The 21004-nt window shown below is 42.4% G+C and overlaps 1 protein-coding gene across 1 annotated transcript; it reads right to left on the minus strand.

The window, feature by feature from the left end:
- Positions 1–6: 6 nt before the first annotated feature.
- On the minus strand, positions 7–19736 carry extl3 (exostosin-like glycosyltransferase 3). The gene is made up of 6 exons (XM_020604015.1): positions 19465–19736; positions 3571–6190; positions 3013–3140; positions 1815–1959; positions 1566–1694; positions 7–555 (listed from the first exon to the last, which is right to left on the minus strand). Exons 2-6 carry the CDS (start codon positions 5707–5709, stop codon positions 346–348), a joined length of 2751 nt encoding a protein of 916 aa, XP_020459671.1. The 5' UTR covers positions 5710–6190; positions 19465–19736; the 3' UTR covers positions 7–345.
- Between the last annotated feature and the right edge of the window lie 1268 nt (positions 19737–21004).

Below are 21004 nucleotides of genomic sequence, written 5' to 3' on the forward strand. Positions count from 1 at the left end.
GCTGCAAATGATATCTGTAATGGTTGATGATAGATAATGACTGACGAACATGAAGGAGGAGGAGTTACATCCACTGAAAAGGCTTATTTTGTTGGCAGTGGTCCCTTTCAGCTTCCACTCTTTGAATATTCAGTAAAGTTGTGAATTTGGCCTCCGGGCAACGGCTTTTAAGGTCAGCTTGTCCTGGGCAAAATCCAAACCCAAAACAATGCTTCTGTGCATTCATCTGCAATCCATCCATTCATCTTCATCAGCGCTTGCAGTGGGAGCTGCCGCTCTCTTTAAATACCCAGAGTCCTTCAACCCACTCTGCTTCTGGCCCTTTGCTGGACGCTCAGCCTGATGCTAGATGAACTTGAAGCACTTAGTCTTATCATGGGGTAAACGAGTCTTGAAGAGCACAGAGTCCACACGAAACTGTGTGTACAGCAGTGGCATATAGCCGTACACCTTCACAAAGAAGTTTATGCACTTGTGGCGCTCGTGAAAATGCGAGTCATCATGTGAAAGGGCCTGAGGGCAGCCAGGACAGCGGAAAGTCCAACGAGATGTTACCTAAGATGGAGAGAGCCAGTTTGTAAATTTGAAATATATTTTAGGAATTTGGGCTTGTGGTACATCACAGCACAAGGCTGCTGTAGGATGAAAACAGTGTTTCAGGAACTGATTCTTCAGTAAACCCCTCCCTTTGTCAAACTGAGGATTCCTCTATAGGCCCAGTAACAGAACAGGGGCTGTAGTCAGAGCGTTGGAGCATGGGGTCTCTTTTCTAGCCTTACAGCAGACAAGCACTGTGTGTGTGTTTTTATTATAAGCTGCAAATGTTAGCATATCCAGCTACCAGGGTCAGTACCTACAGTATTAAACATCATCTGCAAGACCAAAAAGCTGTACAAAATTTGAGTTCTGACTTTTATTTCCTCAAAATTCTGAGTTTAAAGAAAGAATTCTGAGAAAAACTTTAGAAACTAAAGAAGGCAGAAGAAAAATAAAACCCATCATTCAGACTGAGCTTGAGTGTCGTCATTTCAGCAGCAGTGATGCATGAAATCTCAGCCAAGAGAAATTCACCATATGCTTTATTTGTATCATTTGGACTAAAACAGTAGTAGTCTCTTGCTATTTAGGACTCTACATTTAACTTGCCACAAATTCATTATTCACAAGACTTATTCCTGGCAGTGAATTGCTGTCATGCAGCAAACTCCATCAAGGCTGCCTGTAAGTCCCCCTGAAACCCCCCCTGAATATTAACACCCTATTAAATAAAAAAAAAACTTAAGCTGAGGGCTGCTATGTCATTTCTGTTCCGACAGATTCCCTGGCCTGATTGCTATAATTATTTGTCTACCCATAAATGCCGATTAAATGTCCTTCCAATAAAAATCCAGGAAGAACACCAGGCATAGCTCCCCAGTTCGATCTTGTGGTTTTGATTTACTATTTGTATGGAATATTGGATATGTCAGTTTGAGTAATAGCAAGGCTAAGTAGGTAAAAAAATACATGGGGGCTGATGGAGATACAAAGCTTGCTGATGCTTAGCTGAGCATGGTCAGACTGACCTTGATGGGTGGTTTGCGGGTGATGTGGGAAACCAGAAAGTTCATGGCGATGTCCTCGCAGTTTATGTACTCGTCCACCATGTCCCTGATGGCCTGGGGCATCACGTAAGAGTACAGATAGGCGTAGTACTACAAGAAAACAAAAACAAAAAAAGAAGGGGGAGGGCGTGTTGAATGATATGGTTATCATACAAAAATGGATCTGGTGAGATGTTGTAGGATTCTTTTGGGAGAGTGACAAGATCTCACCTTATGGAAGAAAGCTGCTCCCGTCAGGACCATGGAGAGTTCACAAGAGTAGTTGGAGTTGTAAAGCCAGGACTGATGGTTGATGTCCCATGCGTGATACCTCCCAGGGAAGCCCACAATGCGATCTCTGGCCTCTCGCCACACTCTGTGTGATGCAGCCGAACACAGATAGTCAACAGAATCCGGACTCAACCCAAATGATAAATGCTTTAAGGATGATTTTTAATTGTAGTTATTTATTAGTTCTTATATGGTCATTACTTTGGACTCCAAGTGTCTGTCTGTGCATATGCCATCTGTTTTAGTCTGTCATCTATATAAGCAATGAGCTAACTAAGCAACTATTTTTCTCTGGGGACAAATCAAGTAACCATTCTGCTGTCTTCTATTAGCGTATGATCCTTTTTTAAGATATCTTTTAAAACCAAAATGTCACTATAGTCTAAACACATATTTACACATACTGTAGCTTAGTGACTGCAAGTTTTTGACAATAAAAAGTTTCAGTTTAATAGATGAGACACTTGGAATTTCTAACAGACAGAAGATGCAAGAAATCTCAAAGGGCAATCACAGGAAATCATGCAAGACACTTTAACACGGTCACGTGCTGCTCAATTTTTCCTCTTTGGCAAGAGTGGAGGTGAGGAAACATTCCTGGGTAATTCTGAGGGAAATCTGAGATAATTCATGACAAATGACCCAGTACACACAGAGCTGATTTTGGCCTGTCTGGACAAGCTGCTGCAGCACCAACTTGTCGAAGACAAGTCTGCATGAGTGGAGGGACAGCAGCACAAAAATAACTTAGCAGTCTACTTGGTCTTTTAATTGGTTTGAACTGGCCTTCATAGTCAAGTTATCCAAGTACAGAACTAACGAATGAATCATAAATATGAGATGCTAACAATGTTTTCCTGTGTTTCCTCTAACTCACTCTCTTGTATTTGCTTCAGTGTCTGATCCAGTGTTTTCAGGAATGTGATGCTTCGTCAGTTTTGGAAATTTTTGCTTTTCACACAAAACAAAGCTTTCTCTTCTGTTTTACCACATTTTTGTGTACATCTTTCTTCACAGCAGTTAACGGCCGTCACATCTTACCAGATGGCAAAGTGATGGCGAATTCTATGGTCCATAGGGGTGTTTCTTTTGTAGAAAGAACACCCAGAGTTTTATGGATCCTGTCACAGTCACTGACCTGAAACCAAACATGATCTCATCGTGGCGGAGATGAGCATCGTCATCAATCGACAGGATGGCCTCGGTTTCCACAGCGTCCCAGGGAAGGAAGCGGTTGTTGAGGCTGTTTTTCTCTGTGCGGACAACCTGCAGTCAAGAGACAAAACATAGCTTGGCAACAGCATTTAGAGAGGACTTTCTACGGTAGAGGTACTCTTTGTTAGTACAGTTGAGAAGATTTTGAGTAATGCTATACACTGAGTATTTTGCACTTAGCATAGCATAACTGTTGTTTGATGGTATCCGAATGCATATGATTGATATGTTTAAGCAAAATTCAGAAGTATTTCATGATGTGTTGAGTGCATTTTATACCTAAAATTAGAGATGCACTGAATGATCGGTGTACATAAGCAAACTTAGCTCCATCACATCAATACATCAGAAACAGGTTACTTTTTTGCTTTTCAGAGTGACAGGATGAGAAGAAGATGTATTCCTTGCTAAAGAAACAAATGCCATTTTGATGAACATGTAGATTTGTCAAATTCAAAAATCTCTCTGAAAGAGCACTCACCACGATGGGCAGGCCGATGTCGGGCCAGAGTAGGTCATCTGAAGGTGGCTTGGGCGAGTTCCACACCACCACTACCTTGTTGAGATACGGTAGTCCATTCAACCTCTCCAGAGAGTTCATCAGCACCTCCTCCCTCTCATACGTCAGCATGACCACGGTGAACTGTTCTCGGGGAACATTCCCCCCTAAAGCTGCCTGAAACTCCTTCCCCGAGCCTCCTGTACCTCCACCTATAGGTCTGAAACCAGTACCTGAGCCAAGGAATTTGGCTTCAGTGGGCAGCACAGGGTCTAGAGGAGTATGAGGAAACAGGTGGAAAGGCCCCGGGGCCCGGTTCCATGCTCTATAGGTGTCTGCAGCTGTGTATGTAAAGTTGCGCAGAAACCGTGGTGAAGCATAGGGAGGTTCTGTTTCGACAGGACCCAAATCCAGATCACCATTGTCGGCCAAGTTGGCATCTGTTCCTGCCAGCTTCCCAGCTTTGTGAGGAATCTCATGGGCGGGCTCCTCTTTGATGGGTGCAGCTGGAACCTGGATGCTGGTTCTGATGCTGGCTAATATTGTGTTAAGAACATTCTCCGAGGTGGAGAAGTAGGTCTCCCATAGAAAGCGGCCCTGCCGCCTCATCGCTAACACGTCGCTATCTGACAGACTGCGCAGCAGAAAGTGTAGCTCTGTCACACGAGGCTTGGGAACTATAATGGCAGCTTCACTCCAGCGAATAAACTGGTGATAAGGCAGCTTGGAGTGGTCCCCCAGCACAACTGGAATGGCCCCTACCTCTAGGGCCTCAAAGAGCCTCATTCCACAGCCTGCTGAGGCCACAAGTTGTCCATCGCCTGGAGCAATTACCAGGGCAAATGTAGAAGCCTTGAGCACCTCCAGCCTGTGCTCTCTCTCCCCACAAACGGCCCACTCGCTTGGTAAACTTGGCTGTGGGTTCTTGCAGGTGAACTCCACCAGGACCTGATCCAAGTGGCTGTCCTGCACTGCCTTTAAGGTGCCAATGATGCGATCATCGTAGTCAGCCGGTGGGTCTCCTTCCATTTCCTCCTCGAAAGACTGAGGCGGCGCTTCCTGTAAGCTGCTCCTCAGGGACTCCACCCTCTCTCCCTGGAAGGTGAAGAGGTATTTCCTCTTCACAGGAACCTGAGGGGGCACTTCCAAAAAGTTTGGTTCTGAGAGAGCGTGAACCAGCGGGGACACAACCAAGTCAAAGCCCTCACGGTACTGCTTCTCCAAGAAAGTGGACTGAGCAACTGCTGCTCGTCCTGTGCTCACATTATACAGGAAGTTCTGTGTCATGGATTTTCTAGAGAGATGCACCAGTAAGTGATTGTGTCCATCAGATCTCCAGTAAGGTAGAGCTTTCAGATGCTTCTCCAGCTCTGAAGGAGATGGCAGTGATGAGGAGGAGGACTCCTGTAGCTCTCCTACCAGTACTAAATACAGACAGGCAATGCTGGGGTTATCAGTTACATAAATGTTGCTCTTCACTGACACTGCAAAAGCCTGTTTCACCAATGGGTCTAGATAATCCCCCCATGGGTAGGAGCCTGTGTCGTAGACATACACAGGAAACCCTGATGTAAGAGGGCACCGTGCATAGTCGAAGCAGGAGCGTAGGCGGCAGGAGCGTGCAGACTTGGGTGGTGGCAGTCCTGTGTCCTCCTTGTCTGGCACCAATCTCACAGGCAGCGACAACTTGGGCTGGTTCTGGGCCATTAGTTCTTTATAGGAATGCTCTGTCTGACTGATAACATTCTTCAGCTGCAACAGGTCCTGCTTGGCACTGTCAATGCTGCGCTTGCAGGCTTCAATGCGCAGGTTGAGTCGGGCGATCTCCCCATTGAGCTCTTGCCTTTTGGCCTCCAGCTGCAACAGCTCCTCACTGACCGACTCGCGAATGCGGCACAGATCCAGCACATGTTTGGCCTCGCATAGTTCGCCACCAGGCCGTGGCCCAAAAATGCGCTTATCAGAACCTCCAGCTTCATCAATGGTAGTGAGGTAGTAGTGGGCAATGAGTGGAAAGAAGACCAGGATGAAGAAAAGCATGAAACTGAGCCATGTGAGACGCACACGTCGCAACACCCATGGCTGGCCTCCAGCACCCACTCCACCACCGCTACGCTGCATTGTTGACTCTTTCAGTCTGCTCCTCGCCCCACCAAGGAACCGCTGCTATGGGGATCAGCAGCTGCCATGGTCAACCTTGTCATCAAGGCAGTGGGATGGGTACTAAGTCAACAAAGCCGGGGTGTAGCTCTGTTCTTCCGTAAAGGTCATCTGTGGCTGTATACCTCCTCTTAAGAGTCCTGTGTGTGTTGGCTAGGGATTTAGCCTCACCTGTAGTCTAATATGTACTGTGCGTAATAGCTGACCAAACTTAATGCCAAATCTATTGAGGTTTAGTTATTACTCCAAATCTATGTCAGAAAACAGTCCCACATCTTTGTGGGACTTCCCCTTGATGGGTGATACAGAGGGGGGCATGACTGTTCACAGGGCAGTGAGATAGCTGGGTGGGTCAGTTGTTTCTGTCTTGGATGTGCTCATTTTCTGACCCCTTATCAGAAATCCTCTGGAAGCTTCTCCACCTTTTTCTTAATGCACGAACCTAAAAGATAGAATAACGTTTTAAAAAAGCCAATTAACAACAAGGATTATCTATAGCAATAGTACAAGGATTTAGCTAAAAGAATGCATGAGCTGCATTTAATGGACTAAGCAAAGAGCCCATAAAAACAGATTTAAGCAATAAAATATCCAGTCTTTTTCAGGCACCACTCAAACATATAACCAGGTAGATGTAAAATTCAGTTTCAGTGAAACTGAATTTTGATCTTTTCATGAAGCTGAGCTCCATTTAAGAAACGCATCCTTTAGATATGGCCCAGCTGTTGGTCACTTTTTCTCTTTTGCAGCCCAGTTTGTCATCGCAGAGAGGCACAAGGTGAAAGACTGCAGGGCCCTAAAATAAGGAACATGTTAAAATATCTCTCATATTTATAGTCTGGCTTTCCACAGTCACTGTGCATGTTTCTTTATAAAGCAATACTCTGCAGCTCATCCTTTTTTTGCCACTCTATTCTGTGCACGTCTGCCTAGTCCAGGGAAACAACAGAAATCATTTTGCAGCAAAATACCAGGGGGATATTTTCTTTCAATTTCCTCTCTTTCCTAGATGTATAGATTAGCACAAAGCAGAGGAGAGCCATGACTGGTAAACTACACACAGTAATCGAACCAACAGCACCTCCAGCAAATCTGATTAAAGGCCCCCCCCGCGCATCCCAACCTCATCACTGACTCAAATTACTAAGCATCTCTCATAACAGTCCATCTCCGAGTGATGCAGAATTGCCTTCACTGGTCCAGATAAGAAAAGATTCAGGAGATCAGCTGTGCCTCCCGATGCAGACTACCGTCAGTTTAATTTCTAAGTTTGTAAGATGCTCAACAAGGCCACTGGGGCTGATTTTTCAAACTATAGCAGCTTATGTTTCATCTTCAGATCAATGGAAGAGTAACCTCAAATACATCTTCCTCCTCAGCTCACCTTATGTTAAGAACTGGTTAATGAAATACAAAGAACGTAAGAAAATTTCAAGATCTCTGGAGTTGTATTTCCAGTGTGCAGATGCTTAGCTCTAGGCTGAAGTCCACAGCAACACTAAAAGTCACCGTAGCTCCCTTTAAAACAGATGTAAACTTACATCATGAGCATAATCTAAATTTGGGCACAGATTGTTTTCCATGAGCAGTAGACAGTCTGCTTGCTGTCTGAGCTCAGGTTGTATCACACCACAGCACAAGCCCTGAGAATGTCAACCGACAGGCCAAGAGCCAAACAGCCCTTATCAAATAAAATAGTAAACCGACAACAGAGAGAGCCTTGATAAAGCAGACACAGTTAAGAGACCTGAGGCAAAAAAGGAACGCAGGTGCTGTTTACTTCATACCAACACAGCAGCCGCTCTTGATAAGCATATGATTATTCCCTGGGCTACTGGTGGTGAAATCAAACATCACAGACAGATATGATCTTAAAAACCAATATTGCAATGTGTGTATTTATTATTTCTTTGACTTTTTTTTTGTTTTTCCTGTTGTTTGTTTTGTGCTACTCACCCAAGGGGACGAGTTGGCTTTTGGAATGGGGAAAGAATTTTTGTTTAAATAAAGGAAACTAATTATTTCCAAAAAACTAAATTAAAAAAAATGAAAATTCTCACATTAGATTTGCTTGAAATGGCACACTTTCTCCTAACAATGAACTGATCACCAAAACTGCTAGAAATTCATTTTCTCTTGAGTAATCAATTGAATTAGTTTCAGCTCTACTGTACTAGGGCTGCAGACAATGATCATTAATCCACAGATATTCTCAATAAATCATTTGTCTATAAAATGTCACAACAGGAAAAACTGCCCTGTATTGCCTTCAAATATCATCATGTTTTGTCTAGCCAACAGCATCATTGCAGCACTTTGGTGTACAATACTGTGAGAGACCTTCTCCAAAAGGAAATTTGATTTGAAGGTCACAGATTCAGTACTTCAGTCATTATAAGCCTGGTCTTGTAGTGTGCATTATCCAGCAGCTCCAAGCACAAGGCCACATGGATATCTCTGCATTTCAAATGCTACCATCACCAATCTGTTGACTTCAATTTTCTAAGTGCACGCTTTAGAATCAGTTACATGTAGACAGATACAAAAGTGAAAGAAGAGTATATTGTTGATTACAAAGCTGCAATGACAGAGGTTAACATTAGACAAGATCCTCTGCTCCTACAAAGTAAGTACAGGCCAGTGGTTTGTGCTGTAGTTGGGGAGAACATGTATAGTCAAACGTCCCAGGGCTATGACCCTGTGAACGCTGACCCCCATCCTGCTGCTCAGTGATGTGCCTGAGGTGCAGAGTGACCGAGAGGCAGCTATCACAACAGTCTGATTAATTGCTGCATGACTGCCAGTGACACAAGGGTAATGGCAGACAGATGTTGGCAAATGCTGCTGCTCAGCCTAATCTGGAGCCAAACAAACAAGTCAGGTTTAAAGCTCTGGCTACTTCTGGGAAACAGAGCGGCAGACACACACACTGGCAGATCCTAAAATCTCAATCGCTTAGTTATAGTTTTCTAATCTGCAGAGTGTCTTCTCTCTACACCAGTCATCTTAATCGGACTGGTGCCTGTGTGGGAAAACACACAGGGGCGCATCGATCGCTGTGGACTTACTTTGCGGGGCTCAATAATAATGGAAACATTACCTACTGCTGAGCTGTGAGGTGGTTTGGTGTTAAGCACCTAAGGGCTGCTGTTGTAGCCACTGTCACTTGTAGGTTTTAGGCATTAAAAAAAAACAAAAAATTGGCACAGAGTGAGCTTTATATCTGCACTCACAGATAATCACCGACACGCCTGTCCTTGCCTTCACCTTATACACACACACAACCTGCAAATTTGACATACAAATCCTGCCCTAATGCCAGGAGGCAACTCTTTCAAATAAAGCAGTGCTTGGTTTTCTCACGGGAGAAGGACAGCTGAAGCATAGATAACCCAGATTAAACACAAAAAAAACTTCTGCTGCATATGGTGAGCACTGAGCAAGTAACAACTTAGTCAGCAAATTACTGGTCTATGAGTAACAGAGACTGCATTAGTGTAGCGGTGTGTTCATTTGACTTAGAGCTGTAAAATCCGAGAAGGTGCACTGAAGAGAGATTTGGAACACTGTCTTGTCAAAACCAAATTCATAGCTCAAGCCAAATGAAAGAATGTACTATCTTTGCAGGCACTCAGACAGGCATCATGCAGTTAATGCCAAGCAGGTCTGGGCAGAACATCTTCATCTGAAGTAAAAAAATAAAAATAAAAAAATTACTGCAGAAGATGCTGAGCTCAAGTGAGGACACAGCTTCCACATTCCCAGACATTTGAGGGCCAGCATCTGTATTAATGTTTGAACAGCCTGTCTGCACAATGGCTGTGCTTTCTGAGACGGTACTGAAAGTCCTTTATGATGGAACAGGAAGCGCAGATAGAACTGACGTCCAACTGTAATGGGTTTTTACTTCACCACAATCAAGTTAGCTCAAGGGTACCGTCATTCTCAGCATTAGCAGCTTGTGAATGAGTGAAGTGTTTCAGCAGTGGCACAGCACAAGGTTTCTGTGTTGGATAAAAGACATCTGAAGATTCCAACTTGGGATTTAGGCAATTGTGGCAGGCATTTTACACCATCTCAGACATTTTGCAGACCAAATGATTAATAGATAATGAAAATCCAAATAAACATAATTCTTGCACCCTGCGGCACCAGCCTCTGGAGGTGATGCTGCTACACCTCAGAAAGTCACTGTGTCTGCTGGGACTTCAGGTTACCCTGATGGATTTCTCCCCCTTAAGGGGCACCAGCTTATTATGCTTGCAGACTACCCTTCCCATAATTAATTGTGATTTCATGGAGGAGATCGAGGTAGGGCATCCTCTGTGGAGGTGATGGAGGGCAAAAGAAAGAAAAAAAAAAGATGGAGGCAGCTGCAGGGGAAGGCACAGACACAAGGCTGTATGAGGGAAACAGCTGACACAGCCACGGATCACAGCTCATCTACGTACGGCTGACTGAACCATGTCAAGGACCTCTGCACTCATTTAGAAAAAAAAAAACTAAGCCTGTCCTGTTCTTGAGTATTTTATTAAGCAAAACAGCTGATGTGATCTTATTTAGTGAGGAAACAATTATCTGATTAATTTGTCTTTAAGCAGAAGGTCTTTTTTTGTGTGGCGACTGTTTTCTCTGCAGATGATCACTTACTGGTATTTGTTTTTTATTAGGGAGGTAATGATACCAAAAACCCAAGGTACAATATTGCCATGATAATATTCAAGAGACATTTCCAAGAGAAATACCTAAAGATTGTTACTGAGAGGTTGGTTTTGTGTGTGTGGGTCCGGTAGTACAATATTGCCATGATAATATTCAAGAGACATTTCCAAGAGAAATACCTAAAGATTGTTACCGAGAGGTTGGTTTTGAGTGTGTGTGTCCAGTTTGTTTGCTGATCTCCGTTAAAGTGTAGCACACAGCCGTGGCCCAACTGTTTCTGTGTGATGTCTCCAGGACTGACTCAGTCATAAATCAAGCTAGTATTGCCTTTTTCCGATGGTTTTTGCAAGCTGTGCACCTTGTCAGTTTCCTTTCCACCCATGTCCTTTCCACCCATGTCATCTTCTGAAACAGGAAAACTGAAACGCTGCCACACAACAGCTCTAAAAGGTGACGATGGAGCATCCGCTATGCCAGTGAACTCTGTTATAAGCTACTAACAAAATAACCACATATATCCTGGTAGATACTGTCACAGTCCCACAGCAGTATCGACAATTTTTTTTAGTGCAGTATCACGAAATGAAAAATATTGTTACTTGTGTTTCTTGTGCTTTTTGGTTTCTCTCCGGGACCCGTTTTTACAGGCTTGCCGAACAATCCCTATTATTTATGGTTTCAAATATGGTTACCTGACATAGTGTTCATGCACTGAGTGCTGCATACATGCATAATAAGGGAGTATGCCATTGTGAAATTAAATACAACATAAAAACACAACCCAGTATCAGTCCTAAAAACTTTACAGAGGCTTTCTATGGTCCCTTTTATTAACTAATGACACTATCAATGAGAGAGATGACAAGGAGCCCATTATGATCATCGGTGTGGTGATAACGTGTCGCAGTGGCAATTAAGATCACCCTCCATGGGGACCGCCTCCTACTCAGTGCAAAATATTTACGAGTGCGTTGACCTTTATCTCTTGGTGTGTGCATTAAAGAGCGAAAGAGACAAAGACAAATGGAGGCAGATGGAAAACCTGACCCTTACTGCCCTGTTGGGAAACAGACATCACACACGACTTGTCTGGTGATGTGTATTTATAACTGAGCTGAATAACATTTTGCATTGGGAGAGATGGAGAGAGATGCAGATAAACAGAAAGAGACAAAAGGAGATAACCAGGCAGAAAGAGGGAGAGAAGGAATGAGCTCCTGTTGACAGATGGGCCTGGGTGCCTTCCAACCTCCAGAGCTCCTGCAAAATGACAGATTACTCAGGAGAGCAATTCAAAAAGACGTGCCCACGTCGTAATGGGAGTGCGCGTTTGTCTTTTAAGAGACAATCCCGGGTAACACAAATATCAAAGGTATTTTCTTTGTACGTCTTCAGTGACAAGGCTGTGCGTGCGCGTGTAAAAGCTGGGATAAACAAAATGCATCACACTGGTTGCGCAGCAAGTGCTAATCTGTCACCGGAGCCTCTGCTGTAAAACTGTTATGGCACGAGCTGCCCCTGTGGTGGTGTAGGCCAGCCGAGGATCTCGCTGTGCTGGTGAGAACTGAGTGTGTGTCAGCAAATTAGAGTCAGAGCAGACGTGCAGACACACAGGAGTTCATTTTACAGCACAGAGCAGATCACACATTTTTCTAATGAGCTTCAACTTTCAAAAACCGTTAAAGGGAAATTCAAACACTTTGAATTTCTATTTGACTTTTCTTTGTCCGAAGCCGACATGGTAGAAAATAAATGAATAAGTCACAAACAGTGTAGCATCCACTTCCCCAACAGCACTGTTACTTTGCTGCTAACTAAAAACAACAAACAGAGCAAGCTGAAAACTTGCAGCCGTTTTTTTTTTCTCTTGTTCCTCTCATTATTCCACTGGTGTCATTTCTTAAAAGCAAGTATCCATGATCTTGCACTGAACCTTTTTGCACCAGACTGCAGTCAATTTTTTCTAATTATAAATACAGACACACAAAATGAGGCGTCTAGTCAGTGGACTCGTGCTTAACTAATTCTTGTTGATGTTGTAGGAAAAGCAGCATTTGACCGTTTTCCTGGCTTTTTCTCTTCTGAAATATTATTTACTGGGTTGCTAATGAGGTTATGTACAAAATCTCTGGGATTATGCCGTGCAGTCCTCGAGAGTCAAAGTCTATGAAGAGGATGTCGTCATGTTTCCCACCTTTCTGAGAACAAACTGCTGTGGCACTAGAGCTTGACCCAACTGTGGACAGTACACCTAGATACATGTTTTTGTTCAATATATCCATGGGTTTCAATAATTATCATTTCATCTGGAGATGCAGAAAATGTCCAGACAGTATGCCACAGAGGAGGAAGTGAAAAGAAAGATGACATCTGTGGAGACGGAAAGGAAACTACTATTTGATTTCAGTAATCTAATGTGTGTTCACAAACACCAAGCTCCCGTAATTTTGTGCAAGTGTACACACTGTTCTTATGTCATAGTTTCCTTTCTGGTCCTAGCTCTCTTGATTAGTCAGTGCTGATGAGCTTCCTGAATTAATCAGTGAATTTGGAGCCAATACTGTTGAGAGACCTGGGTAGAACTTACATAACTATGTATTCAGAGATGCCGTCAAAGATGTTTTGAAAGTATTCCGAAATCAATCTAGACAACTAAAATGTTTGCAGAGAGTAAAATCACTGAAACAGAACTAGTCATCTCAGAACACAAGTTCCCATCCATGTATCGTCCCAGTGCCATGGCTGCCAGAGCCTTCAGCTGCTCTGCACCAAGACTTTGGAATTCACTGCCACTGCATCTCTGCCAGGTGGACTCTATTGTACAGTTCAAAACACATTGGTTTAAACCAGAATATTCATCATAACACAATTATGATCAAGTCATTTTATTCAACCCCATCTTCTTGATTTTAACCTTGCCCTTCGTATTGATGTTTTAATTGCTGTTGTTGCAATTAAAGGTGCACTTGGACTTCAAAAATCATAAAAGTTGTGTTCACTGGTGAAGATTATCTTGCTGAACAAAATGTGTAAGTGTCACGAAGTGTTTTCTGCAATAATCCAAAAGTCTAAGGGGAAAAATCCCACTGGCTTTTTGGTGAAGGAACCGGGGAGATGCCAACTTCTGAGTTGGCTGACAAAAATATGCCATCCCTACGCAGCTCTATTGAAAAGCTATTTAGGGCATAAATACTGTAAAGCTGACTTAACTACAACTTAAATGAACTAGTTAATGAGGCCATGTGTTAAACTGTCACTTGATAAGGCACAGGGAGGAGGGAGGGTGAACAACAAGCATTTTGTTCACCAACATTACTGCACATTGTCAAAGTTCGTTTTTAACCACAATCTATTCACATGAACCCACCAGTACATGCAGCTTTTCTGTCATGGACCCCCAACTATGAATGCATAATGGCACTGGAGACAAAAACAACCAACTGCATCCCAGGGATCTCTGTGTGGTGGTGAACACCTGTCTGCATGGGAGAGAGATTAACAATGGCGGTGACACTGACAGCTGCTGTCAGCTGTTTTAACACACTGGAGTCTCTCCACAGACTGTTTCACATGAATGAAGTGATGCCATACTAAACAAATGATGCAGACACTCTGACGTGTCAAACACAGGTGTTAAAAAACAACAGTAGAATGTGGGGGTGTGGTAGAGTGGCTACCAGCTCACCGACATAGTCTCAGAATGGTATTATATCTACAGATGTCACAGGAAATCCATTCCAAAAACCAAGTTAATGTGCCTTCTCCCTCTATCTGCCCTCAAAAAGTTGTGAACGGCCGTGAACTCGGTGCACTCTGCAAATGGAAGCAGGGCTCCAAACATTTGCTTTGACGACTGAGTCTAATTGTGAGGTCTCTGCCAACTCCCTCTCCCAGCATTAACACCACTTGGTACCAGTGCTGCTGTATCAACATTTTGGATACATCTAGAAATAGGGCTATTTTGTTAGCCACGATAATCACATAGAAAAATAGGAAAATGCCTGGCGAACACTCAAAGTGATTTAAATCCACTGAGTGCTGCCCTCATTCCCTAAATAAGACCAATTTAAACAACTGTCACTCTGAGGCTGTTGGCATAAATATCTTAAAAGTCACAGATGTTTTCTTTGTGGATGTGAAGCCGTTTATTTTTGAAAAGATTGAATATGGATTCAAATTGTTAACACTACACATGCAATCTGCCACTCTCAAACTAAATGCGGTTGGTCACATTTTAACCGAATAGCTTAGGAACACTCTAAGCTAGGGACAGGAAAGTCTATGCACTTGGAAGGATAACTCCTGTTAGTGGTTACTGAAACTCTGTGCTAACCTTGCTCTCACCATCTCCACTGCAGAGATTTGGGGACCCAGTGCGAGCCTCCTGCAGCTTTCCAAACACGATTTTACATGAAGCATTTCAAACACTATCCTCAGAATCTGACTGAAAGTAAACACAGAAAGCAGCCTTCAGGTAACAACCATTGCACTAACTTAAGGGATCCGCATCTGGGGAAACTTGTCAGCTTGTTGTCTACAAAATGTCAGAAAATACTAAAAGTTACATGTTCCCAGAGCCTACGATGGTGTGTTCTTGTTTTGTGCAAGCAGTAGGCAAAAACACAAAAATATTCAGTTTATAAAGCTAAAACAGCTGCTAATCCTTACGTGTAAGAAGCTGCAACCACAGACTGTTTAGTGTTTTTACTTGATAAATGACTTAAGTGATTACTGAAACAATTATTAGGGATTATCAAAATTGCTGGCAAAAATTTTCAGGTCTATCAACTAATCTTTTTAGCCCCACAATCTTTAGTTCTTGTATTTGTATACAATTCATGCTAAAGCCTGGCTTTCCCCTGCAAATATTTCAGAGAAAACCGTTAGCGGGTAACACAATTTACACTCAAGCCCTGAAATCCTGCCCTCCTAACAAATAAATCCTCTTGTTATCTTGCCATAGCAGTGGCAGCAGCCCACGTGCCGTGTCCTCCTGTGAGCTCTGCCTCTCCCCCTCCCGCACAGCCCGCAATAGTCCATAACAGATTGACTCGGGCTGACAACAGCTGCCAGAACCCCGCAAGCCTTGTCCTCCAGACACTGATGTATTGTGGGAGGGGAGCCAGGGTGATTAGCCCCTGCCAGGGGAGAATTACTGCAGTGTGCCACCCTGAAAGAGATCCTACCTGAGTATCAACATAGGGCACTCGCACTACTTTAAGTCATGTTGTTAATGCCCACTCGGTCTTAGAAATGCCCTGGGCTTGAACTCAGCGTGTCAATATGATCAGCAGAACTATGTGGGGGGAGCTATGACCAAATGTTCTCCCAGCTAGGGGACAAAATAGGGGGATGAAAAAGGTGAGAGCCTCATTATACCAGCGACTGCGCTCTTTTCACAGACGACATGTTCTGTTGAGTGACTTGTTTAAAGAAAGGACTGACAATCAGTCATGCCTTGCAACAAAGCGTTTATTTTTAACGGCTTCAGTCACACATGGCACTTACCTTGAGCTCAAAAGTGACACTCACCAAGGTCCACTGCATGTAGGAAAGTGGCACTTCTATTTAAGGACACATTGCTGCTTGGAAAATAAATCAGATGAAAAATCCTATTGCTTGACTTACAGGGATGGTGTGGAGAGCTGCTGTTTGCTTGCTCTGCCAAAAGAAAAACTAGTCCTGCCATCTCTTTCCACAGTGAAGCTGCTGCATCTGTCCTTGTCAGAAATGTGCATGGAGCTCTCTCTTGCCTAGTGCAAAAAAAAAAACAAAAAAAACATCCCACTACTATTCAATAAAGATAGAGAACAAGCTGTCTTATGTTAATGCGGCCTAACTTTTCCTCCTCTTAAAGAAGATGGTCATTAGCTCAGAAGAGCTTGCTCCGCCATCCTGAGCCAACGCTGAGCTATTCAAGTAGAAAACCTCTACACTATCTCAGGGATGCGTTTAGTGATTTATCCAGACCCTCGTTAAAATAATGTGGCAATTATTGCCCAGGCCTTAATGCTTAACAACACAGCCAAATTCTCTCTCTCTGCTCCGTGAAACCACAATTGGACTTAAGGACAAACCAGGGCTGCAATAAAGAAGCATTCTCCATCCTTATTAGCATATTAATACTTAGAGTTTACAATAATCAATTAACTAATTGGCAGAATGGTTGACTGACAGTAAATAAATCAGCACCTACTTTCATGGTAATTAATAAAGTTAGTTTTTTTTTTAAGCAAAAAAAGCCTGAAATTCACCAGTTATAGTTTCTAAATTGTGAATATTCACTGAGTATCTTTGGGTTTTGCATTATTGGGTTAACAAAATTAGACATCTGAAAACTTCACCGTGGACTCTGAGAAGTTGTGATGGACATTATTCTCAGCTGCTTCACAAATTATATCACTAATTGATTAACTGGAAAGAATAATCAATTAATCAATAATGAAATCGCTGGAGCCTTGGTGGCACCACTGCACTGCCAAGCTACATGCACACCACAACAGCCAAAAGGTTTCAAATTAAGGTCTTTAATTCTACCAGAAAGTGCATTAAAGCACCAATTGGAGAAGTAATGTGCTCTGACTGTCCCTGACCATCCACATTATCTGCCAAATGCTCCTCACCAAAGTGTAAGTTTTCACTGTTAACCATCTGGTTGTTTGTATTTGATCCTCCGTGCACACACTGAGGTTTACTGTCTAACAGACGCTTTTCAAAAAGCCACAAGAGCTACTTGGCAACTTGTTTTTTTTTATTCCTAATTACCACCATATGTATCAGGCAAAAGCTTCTCCGCTGCTCTAACACAACAAACGATGCCACCAGAAAAACCTCTACACACATGAAAATTCAAGAAACTGCAGGAAGAGGCAATATAATGAAAACGTTGCTTTTGTCATAATTACTATGTAACCACAAGAAAAAGAAAAATTCAAAGACAGCAATCACTCCCCTGTGAGAAAAGATCAATATCCTTGTCCATAATAGAATACAGCCCATATTAATATATGCTGTGGTCCAATCTAACAAAGTGGAAAAGCTGAAATTGACTGCTTGGTAATTTTACTAGTCAAAGATAAAAGCTGCACTGATATTTATTCCGACAGAGTTACAGTTTCCTAATCCCTTTTTTTCTTAGACCATTTCTAAAACGTTTAAAATATCATACTGCCATTTCTTTATATCCCAACATGGAAAAATACCACAAATGATACACCAATCTGTAAAAACAATTAGCATCTGTTGTGATACATTCAAAGGCTATGGCACTGACTGGGTGAAAGACAACTGGCCAACAAAAATTACAATCTATACCTTTATATGGTTCCGAGATGTAATCATTCACAACAAATAAAACCGAAAACATGACTAAAAACTGATGCATATTGGTTTGAAAGTGAGGAAAGAACATAAAAAACAGACAGCGAGGTGAAATCTGAACTCTAAAGCATTTGCATTTTATGCCAAGTGAATTTTCTTGTATTTCACACAACCAAATCCCTGCAATCCTTTATTTAGTTTTCTCTGCATCATCACATTCAGGACACAGTGTATCTTACATGCTCAGCAGCTTTGTTGTGCCACCAGGTATGTGACTTTGAGAAGCATAAAATTTTAGCATGCAATCAAACTATGAAATCTGACTCCTCAGCTCATTATCTATGATTTGTTAAGTGGTTTAAATATAAACCGTCCTCATGTCAGGTAAATATGCACTAAGATGTGCATATAGCCACAAACAAACTGGCCACACAGCTCTGGTAAGGCTGTTATCAAGTGATCAACTCAGAAATGGTCATGAAAAATTATTTAGTGGTTAAGGAAGCACACTTTAATAGCAATACCCACAGCAGCAACATCAGTGTTATCAGCTGGCTCACATCTGGTTGTTGACCACAATAAAAATTACACAATATCTTTAATCAGTTGCCTGGTTATAAGGTACTTCTAGCTAAAACTAATGCAATTAATGGAGGTTGCAATGATGAAACTGTGTTAGAGAGGTGGCAAAAGAGTTTAACTGTATTGTGTTACACTAAGAGGCTGTTTCTAAAATGCAGTCTATCCTCATTTATATAAATTGGATGGCCACTGGGTACCACCAGCAGTGAGTTTAGACAAAAAAAAAAAGATATTACAGTTTAAACTAAATTACAAATAATCAAAATTACAGGAAAAAAGAGAAACATCTCAGGTTTAAGATCATACCAGCAATAACTGCTGATCTTCTCAACTGGCAACAAGGTCAATGACTATCAGCAAAAATGTGTTCGTCACCTTGCTTGAAGGTACGTTACATGACTGTCAGAGCAAGATTTCGAATGTGTTAGTAATTTTGAGAGAATCCTAGACAAGCCCGAGGAGAACTTCCACATCGCCTGTTTTACAGATGGAGTGTCAGTAAAAATAAAATAAAATAAAAACAGCAATGTGAATTTGTGTCTTCATTAGTACACGATGGCCCATAAGATACAGAAACAGTTTGTTGCAAAAATAAACAAAATATTGGTTTTGATAATTGCTATGTATTATAAAATGCTTATCTATAAGCAGATCGTAATGAATACTTTTTAAATGACATCTTGCAAGACAATAATCTTGGGGGTTTGGGGACTTGACTTGACCATTTTTTGGGTCGGGGGGGTGTCAAATATTGAGAATATGTTTATAATCGAAACATCATTAGGGTCAGCCCTGGAGGTCTGACTACATCACAGCAGAACACCCACTACCCTGGCTGGGTTGACGTATGCCTCAGCTGAGATCAGGCAAAACACGCTCACGATTTGCAGCGTCTACAACAAACGACTCAACTGTCCCAAAGTCTTTATAAAAACCATCTATTACTTGCACACCAGTTAGAAATGCAGCATCAAAGCGCAACGAGAAGGAGAAGAAATAAGCTCACAGTATTAGCAGAGCAGTGGGACTGCAGGCTAAACACACAAGGGGCCATGTCTTATCTGGCCAATAAGCTAGCCTGCTAGCCTGCTAGCCAGCAGTAGTCACTTATACTACACTGGCAGACCAACGTTAGCTTCAGCAGCTACTCACCCCAGCAGAACAGTCCGGGACACCCAAATAAAGCCGAGTCTCGGGCGTGCAGCGGGTTTGTCAAACCGTAAAAATGTCGTTGTGCTTAATGTGTCCGACCACAGTCTCAGAACAAGCTTGCGGTGCTGCTGCGTTTCCAGCTCGCACCGCTCACAGCACCATTAAAAACTGCATTGTTGGAGCGGGCGGCTGGAGCAAACAGCACCGAGACCACGCAGCAAAGCATTATGGGAAACAATGTTGATTATGTGGGGAAAATGCTTCACCTTGTGGTGAATATTGGTACTGCAGTTTGTGGTATTGCGATACACTGAATTAATCAGAATCAGAATCAGAATTAGAATCAGCTTTATTGGCCAGGTGTGGTGCACACGAGGAATTTGACTCTGGTACAGCGGCTCTCAATGTGCACGTACATATCCTCATGCAAGTCAACAGCAAGGGGCAAGTAAACAATATACCAACATAAGGTTGTGTAGTATAACAAAATAAACAGTATAAACAAGCAATAAACAATGCAAACAATGCAAAATAAACAGTATAAACAGGAAGTAAACAATGCAGTCAGCCAAAGGAATGTTTAGTGGGAGACTAGATAAAATTAGAACAAAAACTTTTTGCCCGGTAGGCGAACTGCAGGGGGTCCAGCAGGGGGGTCTACGATGTCCTTCAGGTGGGCCAACACCAGTCTTTGAAAGGACTTCATAACTACAAATGTCAGGGTGACAGGTCTGTAGTCGTTCAGTCCACTGATGGAGGTTGTCTTGGGGGCTGGGATGATGGTGGAGCGTTTGAAGCAGGAGGGGACTTCACACAGCTCCAGTGACCTGTTGAAGATAAGTGTGAAGATGGGGGCCAGCTGACTGGCACACACTTTCAGGCAGGAGGGGGGTCATACCATCTGGGCCTGGTGCCTTTCTGATCCTTTGTTTTTTAAAGAGGCCACGCACATCCTTTTCACAGACTGTTAGAGGTGGGTGGCAGGGGGGAAAGGTGGTGACTGTCAGGACAGTGGCTGCTGGGTCTGAGGTGGGGAGGGTGAGGGGGGAGTGTTGATTGTCAAACCTGCAGTAGAACACATTCAGGTCGTCTACCTGATGGTCCTAACATTAAACAAACTTTATACACGCTGGGATAACTTTACATAATCGGCCATTTATCCATAAGGACAAATATACACATATACAATATAAATTAACAGAATAACACAACCAATAGCAAATTAAAAAAGAAAGAAAAAACTGTCTAGTTAACATAAGTAAACATGTAGGGTACACACAACAACAATATCTGCAAACATGATCATCATCATCATCTTCCAACAAAAAATATTTTTTTGTTTGTTTTTGTTTGTCATTACAATTATTACAATTGGAATTTTATTATTTTATATTTGCTATTTGCAGCCAAATGGAAAAATAAATACAATAATACTGTTTTTCTTTCATATTTTTTTTACTTTTTAAAAAGCTTGTTTTAATTAAAGCTTGTTTTCCCCTTTTTTTATATGTACTTTTTCTTATCATATCGTTTAAATTTT

This window comes from Monopterus albus, unplaced genomic scaffold, assembly GCF_001952655.1.
Source record: "Monopterus albus unplaced genomic scaffold, M_albus_1.0 scaffold63.1, whole genome shotgun sequence".
Lineage (NCBI taxonomy): Eukaryota > Metazoa > Chordata > Actinopteri > Synbranchiformes > Synbranchidae > Monopterus > Monopterus albus.

Bases quoted from the DNA above. Each gene is read 5' to 3' on its own strand.
- extl3 (XM_020604015.1), bottom strand. From the start codon at position 5,709: ATGCAGCGTAGCGGTGGTGGAGTGGGTGCTGGAGGCCAGCCATGGGTG. The intron at 3,141-3,570 runs GTGAGTGCTCTT...TCTTGACTGCAG, and splicing joins ACATCGGCCTGCCCATCGTG to GTTGTCCGCACAGAGAAAAA. The intron at 556-1,565 runs GTCAGTCTGACC...TCTCCATCTTAG, and splicing joins CCCGCAAACCACCCATCAAG to GTAACATCTCGTTGGACTTT.